An 18,285-nucleotide genomic window follows, 5' to 3' on the forward strand; every position below is an offset into this window, starting at 1 on the left:
TAATTGCTGATGGGCATCTAGGCTGATTCCACAATGTGGTTATTTTGAAGAGCACAGTACTAAACATGGTTATACAAGAAATCTGTAACAGACTAACTTTGATTCTTTTGGTTATTGATTCTTTTGGTTATATGCTCAGATTTTAGTCTTTTGTGTAGCTAGGAGTGCAGGTGTGAGCCACTTGCACTCAGCAAATCTTGGGCTTTCTATGTTAGAGAATCTATTACTGCTTCAGTCTTATAAGGAGACTATTACTATTTCAGTATAATTGTTATATACATTGGTTCAGGAGTTTATATCTTCCTGGTTCAATTTCTCTAGGTAATATGTGTGCAGGAATGAATCAATTTTTTAGGCTTTCCAAATTCTTAAATTATAAACCATCAAATTACTCTCTAATAAGTTTCTGAATTTTAATGTTATATGTCTTTCCTATTAATTTCTAATTTTATTACTTGAAGTCTTCTCTTTCTTCCTTGTGGTTTGTTTGGTAAGAGTTTGTCAATCTTATTTATTTTTTCAAAGAGCCAACTTCTTGTTCCACTGAGTATTTGCATCATCTTTTTGTTTCCATTTTATTAATCTCAGCTTTGATCTCTATTGCTTCTTTCCATAATTAATTGTAGATTTGAATTGTTCTTGCAGTTCTGAGATCTTGATATATGTGTTACTTAGCATTCCATAGCTCTGACCTGAGAGAATAGCTTAAAGCTTATTTACTTGGACTCAGCTTGAGGTTTTGATCTTTGGTCAGCTGACTCCATTACTTTGGGCTGGAGAAGAGTTAAGAGCAGAGCACCTTCAGACTGAGTTTGGATTTAATTTGCCTTTTTATTTTTTTCATTTGCTTGATATAACATCATTTTGTCTTTCTGTGAATGTCCTTGCCAGAGAGATGTTTCTTTCAGAAATAAACAGATTTTATTTTTAACCAATTCAACCAGTCTGCATTTTTAATTGGAAAAATGAATACCATTTAGAGTATATACGTTTGTGTGTGTGTGTGTGTGTGTGTGTGTGTGTGTGTGTGTGTGTGTGTGTGTGTGAGTGATGTTGGTACTATGGCTTGAACTCAGAGCCTCAAGCTCTCAGTTGAGCCACTGAGCCATGCCTCCTGCCTTCAGCCTGACTTTTCTGCTGGTTAACAGGAGTTGATATCTATCAGGCTTTTCTGCCAGTCTGGCTTGGAACCATAATCTTCCGGACGCAGCCTCCCAAGTAGCTAAGACTATAGGCATGAGCCATTGGTTCCCTCTAAAATCATTTACCCTTAAGGTTATTATTGAGAAGTATATGCTAACTAGTGTAAGTTTTTGTTCCTTCTCTGTTGCTTCAATTACTCTTTGTTTTTTTTTACTATCTACTTCATCTTAGAGATTTATTGGTTTATTGATTATTTGAATCATACCCAATAAATTATTCATTTATTTCATGAAATTTGTTCTGAGGGCATTCATTCCTACCCTATCTTTTATCCCTTGTTTCTATGTTGGCTTCTTTGTCTTCTGCAGCACTCAATCAGTCATCATAAATTATTTCCTCTAGTATTTATCTTGGCAGATCTGTACTTCTCTATAAATGCAAAAGGGTATCTTGGCCAGACATAGTCATTGTTTTAGGCATTATTTACCATCAAGACTTGAAGTAACTCCTTTCATGCTTTTCTAGATGGTAACAAGTCCAATGAGAAGTCTAATATTGTTGGAATTAGTTTGCCTTGTAACTAACTGTGTGCTTCTTTTTTGCAGCTTTGAAAATTCCTTCTCTTGTTATATAACCTTAGCATTTAACTGTAATATCTGATTATTAAAGTGTGATGTTTCCTAGGCTGCTCTTAAAAACTGAAACAATCCTCCTGATCCAGGTTCCTTAGTAAGTGGAATTAAAGATGTGTTCAACCACGATGAGCTGTGAGTAAGATCTTAAAATGATACATTTTAAAGACTTTTTATAACAGAGAGAGCAAGGGAAGAGTCACAATGTCCAAAAAGAAATGAACTCATTACCTGACTTATGTAATATAACTCCTTTGTACTTCACCTTTTTTTGTTGTTATTATTGTTGATTTTTGCTGGTTCTGGAGCTTGAACTCTGGACCTGGGTGCTGTCCCTGAGCTTCTTTTGCTCAGGGTGAGTGCTCTACCACTGGGGCACTGGAGCCAGAGTGACACTTCCAGTTGTTGGGTTTGTTTATTTTCTGAGTAGCTTATGGAGATGAGAGTCTCACAGACTTTCCAGCCCAGGGCTGTCTTTGTACTGTTACCTTCAGATCTTAGCTTCCTGAGTAGCTAGGATTGTAGTCATGAGCCAGGAGCACCCAACCTGTACATCACCTTTATAATTAATCATTAAAAATAAATAAATAAAAGATTTTTCCTGTCTAAATTTCTCCCTTACCCTGGACCCTTTGCCTCCAAACACACACATCTACATACACACATACATATGTACACACACATTTCACACCATTGTACTGCTCATACATTTTTATCAGGGTTTTCTTCATTTTTGCTGGTACTAGGGTTTAAATTCAAAGACTCACACATGCTTGCTTGCTTGCTTTGCTAGAGCTCTACCAATTCAGTCATACCTTCAGCTCCACCTTTGGCTGGTTGTTTTAGGAATGGAGTCTCACAGACTTTTCTTCCTGGGCGAGCCTCAAATTGAAGTTCTGATCTCGTCCTCCTAAATAGCTGAGATTGTAGACCAATTTTTAAACCTTGGGCCCAAGGATTGAAGGAATAAATATAAGCCCATGAATAGTTGTATATCCTTACTTACTATCACTTATGCCTTGCATGAGTGTTGGTTAACGTTGATCTGCTCAGTTAGGCTGAGCAATTCTAAGGAGACTGGGCCAAAACTTTGGCAAGAAAGTCTATAGACATTTGCCACATGGTCTTTTTTTCAAAGGTGATGTCTCTTCCATATTAACATAAACCAGAAACTTTGTATGTATCTATCAGATCTCTCCCTAAAGACTGTGGAACTGATAGGTTTTGTATTCCTATAAAATATGCCTATACACAAATATCAGAGTAGTGTCAAACCTAATGCTATGAAAGAGTTGTAATAACACCTAAGATTAACTCAAATCTTAGTCTTGAAGCAGTGAAGACATTTTTTTTTAATTTTATTTTTATTTGAGAACATACTGTACAGAGGGGTTACAATTACATTGGCAGGAGAATGCATACATTTCTTACCAAGCATTGCAGCTTCCTCCTTTGTTTACCCTTCACCTCCCTTCCCAGCCTCCCCCCTCCCCCCCACCCATTCATACCCCCCTCCCCCCCCACACCGACATTGTAAAGCTTGCTTTGACATGACATTTTGTAATTCTCCTTGTTGCAACAGGTCCACCTGAATCCTTAAACGACTTGTCCCCATCTCCTCCACATGTTATACTGACATCAAATAAAGTAAAAGCGGGGGTTACACTGTGGGGGAGGGACATACAAAGCAACAAAGAAATAATCTTATAAATGCGTTAGAAACACATGCATGAAAGAAACGAAAACATTAAAATACATATTTAAGGGTTCGTTTTCCTAACATCACATTATCTGACCTTTTCCGCTTGACTCATACCTATACTCGATATTGCAAATAAGGGAAACCATGGGACCTATGTTTCTTTGGGCCTGGCTTACTTCACTTAATATAATTTTTTCCAAGCCTTTCCATTTCCTAACAAATGGGGAAATGTCATTCTTTCTGATGGAGGCATAGAATTCCATTGTGTATATATATACCACATTTTCTTGATCCATTCATCTACTGAGGGGCATCTGGGTTGGTTCCATATCTTAGCTATGGTAAATAATGCTGCAATAAACATAGTTGTGCTGGTAGCTTTAGTGTGGTCTTGTTTGTAAACATTTGGGTAAATGCCCAAAAGTGGGATTGCTGGATCATAGGGGAGATCTATGTGAAGTCTTTTGAGGAACCTCCATACTGCTTTCCAAAGTGGTTGAACAAGTTTACATTCCCACCAACAATGAAGTAAGGTTCCTTTCTGTCCACATCCCCTCCAGCATCTGTTGTTAGAGTTCTTGATTTTTGTTGTTCTAACTGGAGTGAGGTGATATCTCAATGTTGTTTTGATTTGCATTTCTTTTATGGCTAGGGATGTTGAACATTTCTTCATGTGTCTATTGGCCATCCTTCTTTCTTCTTCAGAGAAGCTTCTCTTTAAGTCTTTCGCCCACTTATTTATTGGGCAGTTGTTTCTTTGAGGATTTGTTGTTGAGTGGTTTAATTTTTTGAGTTCCAAGTATATTTTAGATATGAGACCCTTGTCCGTTGTATGGCTAGTAAAGATCTTCTCCCAATCGGTGGGCTTTCTATTGATCTTGCTAGCTATGTCATTTGCCCTGCAGAAGCTCTGCAACCTTATGCAATCCCATTTGTCCAACCTTTCTTTGATTTGTTGTGCTTCCGGGTCTCTATTCAGAAAATTTCGGCCTGAGCCAAGGAGACCTAGGGTTTCTCCTATTCCATCCTGTAATGTTTTCAGAGTGTCTGCTTTGAGTTCAAGGTCTTTGATCCATTTGGAGTTGATTCTGGTGCAGGGTGATATATAAGGATCTAGCATTAGTTTTCTACATGTAGTTAACCAATTTTGCCAGCACCATTTACTGAAGAGGCTGTCTTTCTTCCATTCTATTGTTTTAGCTTCCTTATCGAAGATTAGATGGCTATAGGTCTGTAGGTTCATTTCTGGGTTTTCAATTCTATTCCATTGGTCCTGAGGTCTGTTCTTATGCCAATACCAAGCTGTTTTGATTACTATGGCTTTATAGTAGAGTTTGAAATTTGGTATTGATATTCCTCCAGCAGTGTTCTTTCCGTTGAGGAGTGTTTTTGCTATTCGGGGTCTTTTATTGTTCTATATGAATTTTTGGATTGCCTCTTCTATTTCCTTGAAGAATGAGGGTGGAATTTTGATAGGTATTGCGTTGAATTTGTAGATAGCCTTGGGAAGTATTGCCATTTTCACGATGTTAATCTTGTCAATCCAGGAGCATGGGAGGTTTTGCCATTTTTTAAGTTCTGTGTTGATTTCCTTTTTCAAGATTTTAAAGTTTAGTGAAGACATTTTTGACCAGATTACACACTAGCCAGGCACCAGTGGCTCATGCCTGTAATCCTAGATACTCAGGAGGCTGAGATCTGAGGATCGCAGTTCAAAGCCAGCCCGAGCAGGAAAGTCTGTGAGACTCTTACTCCAACAAACCACTAGAAAACTGGAGGTGGCACTGTGGTCAAGTGGTAGAGCACTTGCCTTGAGCTGAAGAGCGCAGGGATAGCGCCTAAGCCCAGATTTCAAGCCCTATGACTGACAAAAAAGAAGTCTCACTAACATAAAAAGGAAAGGAGAAATGGGAGAAGGAAAAAGGAGAAAGCTAGGAAGAGAGGATAAGTACATATACATATATTTTTATGGGCGTATAAAAAATACAAGTGAGGTAAAAAAAAATATAGCACAAGACAAAATGACTTAAAAAAACAAAGGAGAAAAGTCAGTATTTCTTCCTTGTTGAATGAAAGATGTTGTTTCATTTTTTCTCTCCAGGTTTGTCTTTCTTTGTTTTCAATTTACTTGGTGTAGGGACCAGTATTATTATTGAAAAGTTCCCTCTTTGAAATATAAACAGGTTAAAACACAAAAGGATGCCTACAATCTCAGCCCTGACTGGCTTTTTCAGTAAATGCATTCAACTATGCCTAGTGCTGAAATTCTTATCAGGATTTGTAGTATGTAAATCTGGTAATGAAGCAAGAACAAAACCACCTCAAGCTCTTTCTGCCACACAAGACCATGTGTTCCCTAGAAGCAGAGACATTCAGCCAATAAAGGTGTGGCTGTAGGAAATGCCAGAGGAAGCTGGGTGCTGGTGGCTCACGCCTGTATCCTAGCTACTCAGGAGGCTGAGATCTGAGGATCATGGTTCAAAGCCAGCCCCGGCAGGAGAGATCGTGAGACTCCTATCTCCAATAAACCACCAGAAAACCAGAAGTGGCGCTGTAGCTCAAGTGGTAGAGTGCTTGCCTTGAGCTGAAGAGCTGAGGGACAACGCCCAGGCCCAGAGTTCAAGCCCCACGACCGACAAAAAAAAAAAGAAATGCCAGAGGAGTGTCTATTTCTCCCCAGTGTTTCTGGTACTCTGAGAATATAGAAAGCAGAGAAATAAAAGCAGTATGTGACATGGCAAGGTTATGGGTACTAGGTAATTCTGCATGTCCTGTTCCCACCAGACTCCATACTATAGCTTTTACTGCTGGTGTTTACACAAAGCTGATCTGCTCCTCTTCTCAGCTCTCAATCCCAGCTCCTAAGAACCTTCTGTTTCTCTCTCAATTATGCCTCACACCTCCACAAAACTGGATTCAAGTCAGAACCTGTCCAGTGTGTGTGTCCCTTGCTTAACAATAGAGATTAACAGGTGTTTGGGAGTTGGACATACAAAAGTACTGGGTTTTCTGCTCTTTTGGGCCAAAAATTTTGACTCTATGGTCCCTCTTAAGATAATTCTCCACTGCAGTAGCAATGAGCAAAACCGGAAGGGGTCCCCTCACCATCTAGCTGCACAGCAGCTTGTACATCCCCTGTCTTGAAGTTTCAGTAGAGTACCTATCATATCATTGTAGAAATTGCTTAGCATCCTGGTTGTTACCTTTTGTTGGAAGGACTTTTACAGATGGCAGCACAACTCTCCTTTCTCAGTCTCTGATGGCTTTGCAGCCATTTATCCTAGTATCTCTTCCCCCCTCTCAGAAAAGTCATGCATCTCAGCAGGACATCCGGTGGACTTTTCCCATGGGAAAACTGATGCTCTCTTAGAGAGATGGCTGCACAAAAACAGGAATTACTGTATCTTACAGCCCTTTACTGAATTGTTGAAGAGTGAGCTGTGCTTAAAATAAAACCCAGAGATCTGAGGCTACCAAGATAAATGCATTTATTTATTTCCCATGTGGTAACAAACTAAACAGTACACATCTATATTCACTGAGTTACAAGTGAAAACAAGCTGAGGTCCCTTGAACAAAACTATACAATATTCTTTCAAAATCCAATGAAGAATACAATGTGCACAATATGCAAAATGATCTTTGTCATCCTAAATATTTCCAAAACTAAAAATTAAAACATTGAAATTAACATATTTTATATCTATAACCTCCAAAATAACAACCAAAAAGCCAGACTACAAGTGTGGCTCAAGGGGTAGAGCACCAGCCCAATAAGCAAACTGAGAAAACATAAGACTCTGTGTTCAAAACCTAACAAGAAAGAAAGAAAAGCAAATTGTTTAAAATAGAGTGCAAATACAAACAGTACAAAGTCAACTTCAGCCAGTTTTCCAAAAAAAGGTCAGCAGACAAAGTCTTAAGTAAGAACAATGCTATAAAGAAAAGGTTATTGTAGAGATACTGACTGACCATCGAAATCACATCTCTTCTTCTGATTCTTTATCTCTTTCAGCATTTTTCAGAAGCCCAAATTCTGAGGTACAGGGATTCCTAATACTTCATTTAGCCAGCCTGAGAGAAAATAAAACCACCTTTGGTTACATGATGTCTGAAATAAAAACAGAGTAATATTGTCCAACAAACTTGATATTGTTTGTGTAAATAGGGGTGGCAACCAAAAGAGTAAATTCTTTTTTATTATTTCTAAATAGTTGTACAAGGAGGTTTCTATCAACAGGTCAATTTATGAATATGCTTTTTTTATTTTGGTTTCCTGAGGTTTGGCCTGGGCACTGTCCCCAAGATTTTATTGCTCAAGCCTACTGTGAGCCACAGCTCCACCAATAGCATTTTTGGTGGTTAAATGGAGATAAAAGAGTCTCTCAGACTTTTTCCTGAGATTCTTAGATCTCATCCTTTTGAGCAGTTAGGATTACAGGCGTGAGATACCTCACGCCTGTAATCCTAGCTTCTCAGGAGGCTGACATCTGAGGATCATGGTTCAAAGCCAACCCAGGCAAAAAAAAGTCCTAGTGAAACTCTTATCTCAACCATTCAAAAGCTAGAAGAGGTGCTGTGGCTGAAGTGGTAGCGCTCTAGCCTTGGGCACGAAGAGGCTTGGGGACAGCACCCAGGCCCTGAGTTCAAGCTCCACAATGGATATAAAAACAAAACAAAACAAAGCAAAACAAAAGCAGACATGAGCTACGCACCCCCCTCCCATGAGCTCAAGTACAGTGTATCTGGACCAATGTCACCCCTTCCATCAATCTCCTCCCTCTACATCTGTCCCAATCTCACTCATCTCGTCAGGTTACCTGGCTCCATTTTCACATACATACATTGAGTATTATGATTGTATTTGCCCATCATTCCTTAAGGTTGGGACTATTTGAAAATCTTTCCAGATTAAATAAGGATATAAGGGCTGGGAAGGTGGCTCAGTGGTAGAGCGCTTGCCTTGCATGCATGAGGCCCTGGGTTTGATTCCTCAGCACCACATAAGCAGAAAAAAAAAGCCGGAAGTGGCGCTGTAGCTCAAGTGGTAGAGCGCTAGCATTGAGCTGAAGAGCTGAGGGACAGCGCCCAGGCTCAGAGTTCAGGCCCCACGACCGGACCCCAATAAATAAATAAATAAATAAGGATATAAGTAAACAGATAAATTATGACTTTTAGATGTATTACATAATTATTCAATGAGGTCTCAGGAGATAAGTTTGATCATCCCTAGAACCAAAAAGAGAATCTACGGGCTGTGATAAGCCCAGCTAAAACGAAAGCCGAGTATCACTGAGCTTCTCTATCAAACAGAATTTACTAATTGGAATGTTTACTACCCCCATGGAAGAGCTTTTGAAAGACTTTCGTATGAGAGAATTATTTGTGACACATAAATAATGTAACAAAATTTCCATACCAATAAACCGTCATAATCACAGGCACAGAATAGAATGAAGCATGTTTGAATCATGGTTCTGGGAAAGCTGAGACGTACAGCTTCATCTGTTGGAGATTCTTAGAGCAATCATACCCCCAATTTAGTTGTGCAATATTTGTGTTGTATCAAACCAATTTTGATATAATGTTTGATCCTGAAATGGTTTGTAATTCATCCACTCTAGAATCACAATCTATCAAAAGATTTTTAAATTCCTTAATCTGAAATTTAAGACTGAATAACCCAGCCATCTGACCACACTGAATGATAATATTGAATACCCCTGGTATTTTTCAGTTATCACTTAAATTTATATAACATCAGGTCAAAAGCACTCATTTCTTGGTCTTACTTTTTGAAGAGCAATTAAGAAACAAAACTGGAAAACATACAAAATGCATACATATGAATATATGTACCTGTAAATATATTTCTTACATTTTCAAGTTTTAATTCCATCATATTTGAATTATTATATATTCTTGTTCCAATTTAACTGTTTCAAACAGTTTCTATTTATTGTCATGAAATATGAGTTCTAAGGACTTTTGAAAATGTGAGTTTTATAGAAATACTATAATCAATAGAGTATTTTTCTTCTTGGAATGTTAATTAAGATAGGAATAATCATCTGACTCTATCAATCAGGTCTAAATATGGATTTTATTTTGGTTGTGGGGCTTGAACTCAGGACCTAGGTGCTGTCCCTGAGCTCCTTTGTTCAATGTTAGGATCTACCACTTTGAACCCAGCTCCCCTTCTAATTTAATTAGAGATAAAAGTCTCATAGACTTCTTAAATTGTCTGATAGAAACTAACGTTCTATAAAACTCAAGAAGGAGAGATGAAGAAGGCTAGAAGAATCACAAAAATATTCACAAAAAAAGGAAATGCATATTTAATGTAGATATGTCAAGTAGAGGAAATTGCCTGGTCAAAAAGATTAGAATGATGCATCATACAATGAAGAGAGGTTAGAAAGTAAAAAATTGAAGTTGTGGTTTCTAGGGAACTATACGTGAATTAAAGGATTCAGTAGGAATTTGAAGGTTTTTGAAATAGGAAGCAATAATAGTCTTTCTTTGACTCTGACATGAACTAAAACACTTCCTTGAATTCTGGTACAGATGTTCTTAGACACTGCTCAACCCCTGAGACAGGGCCAGATGTCAGCCTAGAACAATAGTGGGAGAGATCAAGTTACACTTACTGACACAGCCAGCTCTAATAAGCTCACACAGATACTTTCAAGGAATGAAATAGGATGAATAGCAAAACAAGCAATTCACTCAAAGCAACTTACATTTCACAGTAAGCTGACTCAAACTCTGACAGGTAAACCTGGTAGCTAGGCAAGGGAATAGTCTGTTTGGTTGGAGCTCTAGCACAAGATCTGCCTTAGAAGTAAAATATAGGGCTGGGAAGGTGGCTCAGTGATAGAGCGCTTGCCTTGCATGCATGAGGTCCCAGGTTCGATTCCTCAGCACCACATAAGCAAAAAGAAAAAAGCCGGAAGTGGCACTGTGGCTCAAGTGGTAGAGCGCTAGCCTTGAGCTGAAGAGTTGAGGGACAGAGCCCAGGCCCAGAGTTCAGGCCCCACGACCGGACCCCTCACCCCCCCAAAAAAAAAGAAGAAGTAAAATACAGAGGAGCCTAGAACAGGAGACATTACCTAGAGGACATAGAAAGCTGGTTCCAGCAGGAGCTGAGATACCATATTGCCGAGAAGCAGCGACTTCATTCTAAGAATCTGGAGAACTTGTTTATAGATGTGTAGAATGGCAGCCACTACCTATATACTATATATGGATATTTGGATTAACTGAAACTAATGTGGTACAGCTACATTTTAAGTTTTCAGAAGCTAGTAGTATTGAACACTAGCTATACAGCACTATCACAGCAGAACATTTCAATCAGCACTGAAATAGAAGATTAGGTGCTGAAGCCATCACGCCTGGAAATTGAAATCAGTCAAGGCATTGCACTTTGGTATTAATGAAAGGAATTGTGATCACACTTATTATTTTAGCTCATCTTTCAAGCTACTCCTTAACTTTCAATTGCAAGGAGACTTCTTTAAACTTTCAATACAGGGCTGGGAAGGTGGCTCAGTGGTAGAGCGCTTGCCTTGCATGCCTGAGGCCCTGGGTTCGATTCCTCAGCACCACATAAGCAAAAAGAAAAAAGCTGGAAGTGGCGCTATGGATCAAGTGGTAGAGCGCTAGCCTTGAGCTGAAGGGCTGAGGGACAGTGCCCAGGCCCAGAGTTCAGGCCCCACGACCGGACCCAAAAATAAATAAATAAACAAACTTCCAATACAGCTTTATTATTCTAGTAAATCCACTTATGGCACTGTGTTTTAATTGCCAAATTATGTCTAATTATAGGACTCATTCATCATTGGCAGGGTAACAACCAAGTCTTTTTTTTAATAACTAAAAGTGATTAAGAAGAGAAAGACAGCAAACACAAGTGGGCAATGACATTTATTGTGATTTATGTCTTCATAAATTCATGATCTGATTGCATATTATGATTCACATATTATAAGCAACAACCTTTTACTCTATGGTTAAGTAATTGGCTTGATGTCATACAACTAGTAGACAGCAGAGCTAAGACTATAGGTTCTGTATTATTGCTCCTCACCTGCCTGTGAAAAGTTATACCATGTTTCTTACTAAAAGCATTTCAAGTGCCTGTGGCTTACGACTATAAGCCTAGCTACTCAAAAGGCTGAAATCTAAGGCTCATGACTCAAAGCCAGCCCAGGCTGGAAAGTCTGTGAGACTCTTCTCTCCAATTAACTACCCAAAAGCTGGAAATAGAGCTGTGGTTCAAGTGGCAGATTACTAGCCTTGAGCAAGAAAAGGTCAGGGACAGAGTCCAGGCCCTGAGTTCAAGCCCCAGGACAGGCACACACAGGAAAAAAAAAAAAAAAAAGGTATTCCTCAACTTTCAGAAATTTTAAATAAGGTCAAATTAGCCATACTCTCAGAGTTCATGGCACTCCGAGAAATTGGATCCAGGCTTAGAAGAACTACAGTGGAATCATGTATATGTGAATAAATGGAAAACTTACTGCAGAAAGAGCATCCGACACTCTGAAGCTAAAATAATATGCGTGAAGACATGGAGACAGAACACTGTGTCATCAGTGTATGAATCAGAGCACACGCCACACCACACACACCATAAGTTATTCTAACTAAATCAGCATGTATTCGTTTTTACTGGCAATGTCCACATTTGCAGAGAATTTTTTGCAATGCTAACCAGTCTTATGAGATGGCAAACAATGAAATCCTCTTTGGAATTTTAAGTTCAATATTATTGAGCCTTGATAATTATATACCAAAGAAGGGCACTCCATGAGGAAGAAGCAGTAACTCACCAGGTGACAGCTACATAAACGACTCCCATGACGACATAGGCAAATGCATAATGCCAGCAAAAGCACATAAGAAGAAACGTGCTGTTGCTGTGATCATTCAGATCCCATGCGGGACCTCCGGTGGGAGTATACAGAACAAAACCCACCTGTAATTTAAAACAAAAAGCACGTGTTAAAATAACTAAGCACATTCTCAAAGATGGTACATTTCAAACTCCTTTGCACCTGAAACAACTCCCATCCTATGTGGTATACTAATTAAACATCAAGGTTTTCTACCTTATTTATTAGTAAAAAACAGAATCTATCAAGTCTTAGTTTTAGAAACATATTTAAGAACTTTTAGTAATTAATATTCAAAATATGAGTAGTGGTAATTTCTAGAGATAGGTGGACTTTGAAAATGTGTAGATGTCTACATTCTACACATTCTCTTAGAGTACAAAAAGTTTTAAAGTATGTAAATAGCTACATATTCAATATTTATATTCAAGAGCATTGAATATATCCTATAACTATATTGAATATAAATCTTATAACTGTGTCTGGCTCGTGGTGTTATGGATTGAGCTCCAATGGGCTTGACAGTCGTGACCCCATGGCCTGGTTGAATGCAGCCTACATGGCCTTACTCCTGGGCTGACTCTGCTCATTGCCTGCATCTTTCCTCAGCAGAAATTCTAGACTCTTACCATCTCCAACATCCTGGTGTCCCCATTACATCTTGAGTTTCACCCTTTCAAGCTTCACACATCACCACCACTACCCCACCCCTTCAGGAGCTGTCTGCAGAGATTCTGTTCATGCTGCATATTTTCTGGTCACCCTCCCTTATTTTGAAATCTCAGTGGAAACCTCTATAACCCAAACACTCCACATGTCTACAAAACCAGAACCATATGAATGATGACAAGGTCTACTGTCAGCCCAAGCAGTACCTGGGTCCTTTCAATCATGACTGAAGTGATTTGAGTATGTTGGTAGATGAACATAGGAAAATATATCTCTATCCAGTACTGTGTGAAAAGGTAACCCCTCAAGGTCTTTCTTCTCAGTGGAAAGTCAGATGAGTTCAAATCTTTCTGCTCTGACTTTTGTTCCTGACTCTCACTATAAAGCTGTCTATAAGCAGCCAGCGATCACCATGACACAGCTTGGACAGTAGGCTCTCTTAAAAATGTCTCCAGATTTAGACTTTAGTTCCATTGTTGTGGGAACCCAGCCTCTACAATTCTTCCCATCAATAATTTAGAAATGAGGGGCTGGGAAGTTGGATCAGTGGTAGAGCGCTTGCCTTGCATGCCTGAGGCCCTGGGTTCGATTCCTCAGCACCACATAAGCAAAAAAGAAAAAAAGCCAGAAGTGGCACTGTGGCTCAAGTGGTAGAGTGCTAGCCTTGAGCTGAAAGGCTGACGGACAGTGCCTAGGCCCAGAGTTCAGGCCCCACGAACAGATCCAAAAAAAAACTTTAGAAATGATAAGGCCTGACTTATGGATTATGGTAAAAACAGAGTAAAATAAAATGTGCAAAAAAAAAATACAGTGGCTCACATTACTAGTTTCTCAATAAATGATAGCTTTGTCACTTTCATGCCTTTTCTATATTTCTCAAGCTCTCTACCCGTTAAGGTTAAAAGGTATTTTACCATCAGGAACTGCTTCTGACAAAGCATCAGCTCAGAAGGATCAGGTATGTGATAAAGATGTACACATTCTGCTTTCTGCCCAGCTGCTCTAACACCTACAAGTAAGGTCACTGCGCGTCAAAGAATCTCCACAGTCCAGAGGGAAGTCTCTGGAATCTATAGCAGTAGGTTCCTCCAAATGAGGAGACATGTTACATGTAGGAGACACCAGGTATGTTATCCAGAGGCCTACCTGGCACAGCCAGCTTCCCTGTAGTAGGACAAAACTTGTCCACAGAATCTTCAGCATTATATTTTTCCTAATAAGGAGCTCTATGAAAGAAACCAAGCCTGCCAAAAAGGTAGCCACGCTTTGCAGCTGATGCAAAAGGCTGTCCACCATTTTTTGGCCATGATTGTGGTTGTAGAAGATAAAAGCTAATAGATAAGGGGAAAATAATGTTGATATTATTATTACTATTATTATCATGATCATTTTTATTATTATTACTTCAGTGAAATCAAATGCTCCTCTGTTTTTCTCTGTGCAGATTTTGTATACAGTCACAATTTAAAAAAAAACAAGTCCCACTGATTTCCACAGTAATATATATATACACATTTACATTCTTAAATTCATCACTGATTTGTACAATATAATTCTTAAAATCTAATTTCCTCCTCCATGCCCCAATCTTTATTTCCATAGCCCAGATTGCCTACAACAGATGAGTGGATCAAAAAAAAAAAAAACTGTGATACCTATACACAAGGGAATTTTACATCAGAAAGAATAATATTATGTCCCTTTTTAGGGAAATGGATGGACCCAGGACAAATTATTTTAAGTGAGGTAAGTCCAGCTCAGAGAGAAAAATGGCAAATGTTTTCTCTCATATGTAGAAGCTAGATCTAAAATGACCAGGACATGCTAAATTATACAGGACTCTAGGCAGGCATTCATACACAGTGAGACCAAAGGAGGATATTCTTAGGGGAGAAATACAAAGGTATGCTGTCTATGTGTCTCTGATCATATAAATAACATTTATCAAAATGAACTCCAGGAAATAAAAACAAGAGATTTTTTGTTGTTTTTGTTTTCTTTTCTTTTTGTCTTATTTGTTCATTTTTCTGTCTTTGGGAAGGTGAGGTAGGGCACAGAAATGGAGAGACAAAGGGTGAATAAATGCAGCATTGATACTGACTACACACTATGTTGAAAATAAACTAAACAATTTGTGGGTTGGCACAGAAGGAAAAACTGGAGAGACAGAGAGGGAAGTGGTGATATTGTCCAAAAAAGAAATGTACTCATTACCTGATTTATGTACCTATAACCCCTCTGTACATCACCATTATAATAAGAATTTCTTTAAAAAAAAAAAAAACCAAAAACATACTTCTGCCAGGGCTAGTGGCTCACATCTACAATCCTAGCTATTTCGGAGGCTGAGATCTGAAGATGGAGGTTTAAAACCAGCCTGGGCAGGAAAGTCTGTGAGACTCATCTCCAGTTAATCATTGAAAAGCTGGAACTGGAGCTGAAGTTCAAGTTGTAGAGCCGTGGCCTTGAGTGAAAATGCTCAGCAATAGCACCCAGGCCCTGATTTAAGCCTCAGGACAAGCACACACACACACACACACACACACACACACACACACACACACACACACACACCACACACACACACACACACACACCACACACACACACACACACACACAGAGTTTTTTTTCATGAAAGTCTAAAAATAAAGAAAATAAAGACCTTATGTTTTGATGTGAATGAAACTTTTAGACTCTACCCATCATATATTGGGACAATTTTACTCTCTCAGTATTCTGAAAGCTTGTGAGCAGATAGTGGAAGGTGTCCTGTTGTAAGTAGTTGCCTCATTACAAGATATCCATTGTTCTGAGTTCAGTTTTCATTGTCAAATGTGAGAACAATGATAATATCCAGGGAGATTGGTAAGAACTGTTAGTATTTCTTTCTTAAGATAAATATAATGTGAAAAAAAGCATAGTGAAAAATTGTTATTTGTATACTTCTATTAATAGGGAAGAAAGATTTTCAGCATTCTGCTTAGAATATCCAAGTATCTCATCATGGCCAAGATATACAGAATTATCAATCAAAGCTGCAGTAAAGATAAACTGTTATAAAGGGCTATACAAATATTGGCTAATGAAGAATAGTTACTCATACTTACCAGTCACAAGAAAGGCATTTGCCAACATTAATTTGGTTAAGGAGACTGGAATTGACCTGGTGCTGAAGCATAAGATGTTGGTCACTGCCCACAAACCAATGAAGAGATAGATAGTTAAATGATGAAAGCGCAGGAATCGGAGCCACTGGTCTTCTTTTACAGCCTTGATCTGTAGAACAATTACACCTGTACAAGAACAGAAGACAGCATGAATAACTTTCTCCATAAACTTACCTAGGATTACATGAAGATGTAGGAGGATACGCTTGAAGTTTTTCCAATCTATCATCCTCTTATGAGCCAGATTCCTCTCTCTTGGCTATTTCAGATCTTCAATGCAGTTGATTTTAGTTCAACTACCAATTCCAATCTAATGATTAAATTACATTTTGAATTATTTAAGGAATTAGGCTTATGAGTCAGTATAATAAAGGATAGTTACTTCCTTCCTAAGTTCTACATCATTGCATAGCTGCCACAAGATAAGGAGTTATCCTTCTTATCTGATCAAAGCTCTGAAATTCTGCTTTGACTCAATTGAGGATAACTGGAGAGGCCTAGATAGATACACCACATGATTTAGACAGTTATACAAAAAGTTTAACTTTCTTAGAGATGATAACTTATTTGCTAACCTATAGAAATTGATAAGGAAATTATTTTCTTTGGAGACAGTTGATCTGTAATTCAGGGTCAATGAAAATCTATTTCCATTAATAAAGCATGAGAAAAATCTAATTTGAATACTGGAAGGAAAATTTCTAATAGAACTCTAAAATACAGAATTTTTTGAAGAATTTTCAAAGGCAATGATTATGATTCAGAAATTACCTGGACTCATCTAACCTCCTTAACCAAGTCAGAAAGCAAGAGAAGCCAGGTGCTGGTGGCTCACATCTATAATCTAGCTATTCAGGATGCTGAGGTCTGAGTATTGCAGTTCAAAGCCAGCCCAGGCAGGAAAGTTCATGAGACTCTTTTATCCAATTAACTACCAAATAGCCAGAAGTGGTAGACTTCTAGCCTTGAGCAGAAAAGCTCAGGGAGAGTAACTAGGTCCTGAGTTCAAGCCTTATAACTGGCATAAAATGAAAGAGAGAGAGAGGGAGGGGGGATCGAAGGATGGAAGAAAGGAAGGAGGGAAGGAAGGAAAGGAAAGAGAAAAGAAAGGGAAGGAGGAAGGAAGTGAAAGAGAGAAAGAAGGAAAGGAAGGGAGGGAAAGAAAAAGGGGAAAAGGGAAAGAAAAGAAGGAAGAGCAAAAGAAAGAAAGAAGAAACAGAAAAGGATGAGTGCCCTGACCAGTCTACAGCCTATCCACAGTGATTTACTAGTAAATATTTTCTACAATCATTTAATCATTTTGGTATTATTTGAAAAATGATTTAAATTAGGGTTCATTCAGTTATCAGAAAAATTTGTTATGAGAGTGCTTCAGAGGTTCTAAAATCTAAAACCAATTCTAAAACCAATTCTAAAATCGAATTCACCTTCACTTGGTAGGGAAATTAAATACTCTAACTCATTAAAGAACAATCCTTTGTTTAAACATGAGGCATTATTATTTTCTTAACAAATTATATCTGGTGGCAATTACAATTAGATACATATTAAGAGATATTTTGAATATGAAAATATTTGTAGTCATTTTTTATATTGAGTCTAATCTATGCACACACAAAAAACAAAAATTTTCCACTTACCAGTTAAGATAATGCACAGGCTTATAATTCCTTCCAAAATTTCTGCTCTCTGGAAGAATGCTTTATAACGAATGTAGCAGGTCCGTGTTTGCTTTTTGTATATATACATCAAAAGAATCTTTATATACCACCAAAAACCCAGGGTAAAAACGATTGCTCCAGGGAGAGCATGACCTGCAAAACTACCCTTGACCTACAGAGATAAAAATATGCAGAAGATAGGCATTTCATTTCTGGAACATAGGCAAAATATCTCTTGTCCCCAAAGAATACATTATATTCTGATGATTATGGGTACACTATGACCTTAGTATGATGCCAGCAATTCCAATAAAATATTAAATACTCACTAAAACTTACTGGGTCATGTGTTTTACATGGAATCTTTAATAATAATAATAACCTTCATAACTGAAAGAAACAAACAAGG

At 38.2% G+C, this 18,285-nt stretch overlaps 1 protein-coding gene across 1 annotated transcript in view; it reads right to left on the minus strand.

Annotated features, from left to right (window-relative positions):
- Nucleotides 1-6,956: 6,956 nt before the first annotated feature.
- LOC138832411 (transmembrane protein 45A-like) overlaps nucleotides 6,957-18,285 on the minus strand; it is a 40,738-nt gene continuing 29,409 nt past the window's right edge. The window contains exons 4-8 of the mRNA XM_070030381.1: nucleotides 17,856-18,048; nucleotides 16,156-16,341; nucleotides 14,193-14,377; nucleotides 12,315-12,460; nucleotides 6,957-7,551 (exon numbers count right to left, since the gene is read on the minus strand). Of these exons, the coding sequence (XP_069886482.1) occupies nucleotides 7,539-7,551; nucleotides 12,315-12,460; nucleotides 14,193-14,377; nucleotides 16,156-16,341; nucleotides 17,856-18,048 (723 nt within the window). The 3' untranslated portion in view covers nucleotides 6,957-7,538. The remainder of the gene's footprint in view (nucleotides 7,552-12,314; nucleotides 12,461-14,192; nucleotides 14,378-16,155; nucleotides 16,342-17,855; nucleotides 18,049-18,285) is intronic.

Source organism: Dipodomys merriami, unplaced genomic scaffold (genome assembly GCF_024711535.1).
Source record: "Dipodomys merriami isolate MVZ:Mamm:240054 unplaced genomic scaffold, mDipMer1.0.p SCAF_2, whole genome shotgun sequence".
Classification (NCBI taxonomy): domain Eukaryota; kingdom Metazoa; phylum Chordata; class Mammalia; order Rodentia; family Heteromyidae; genus Dipodomys; species Dipodomys merriami.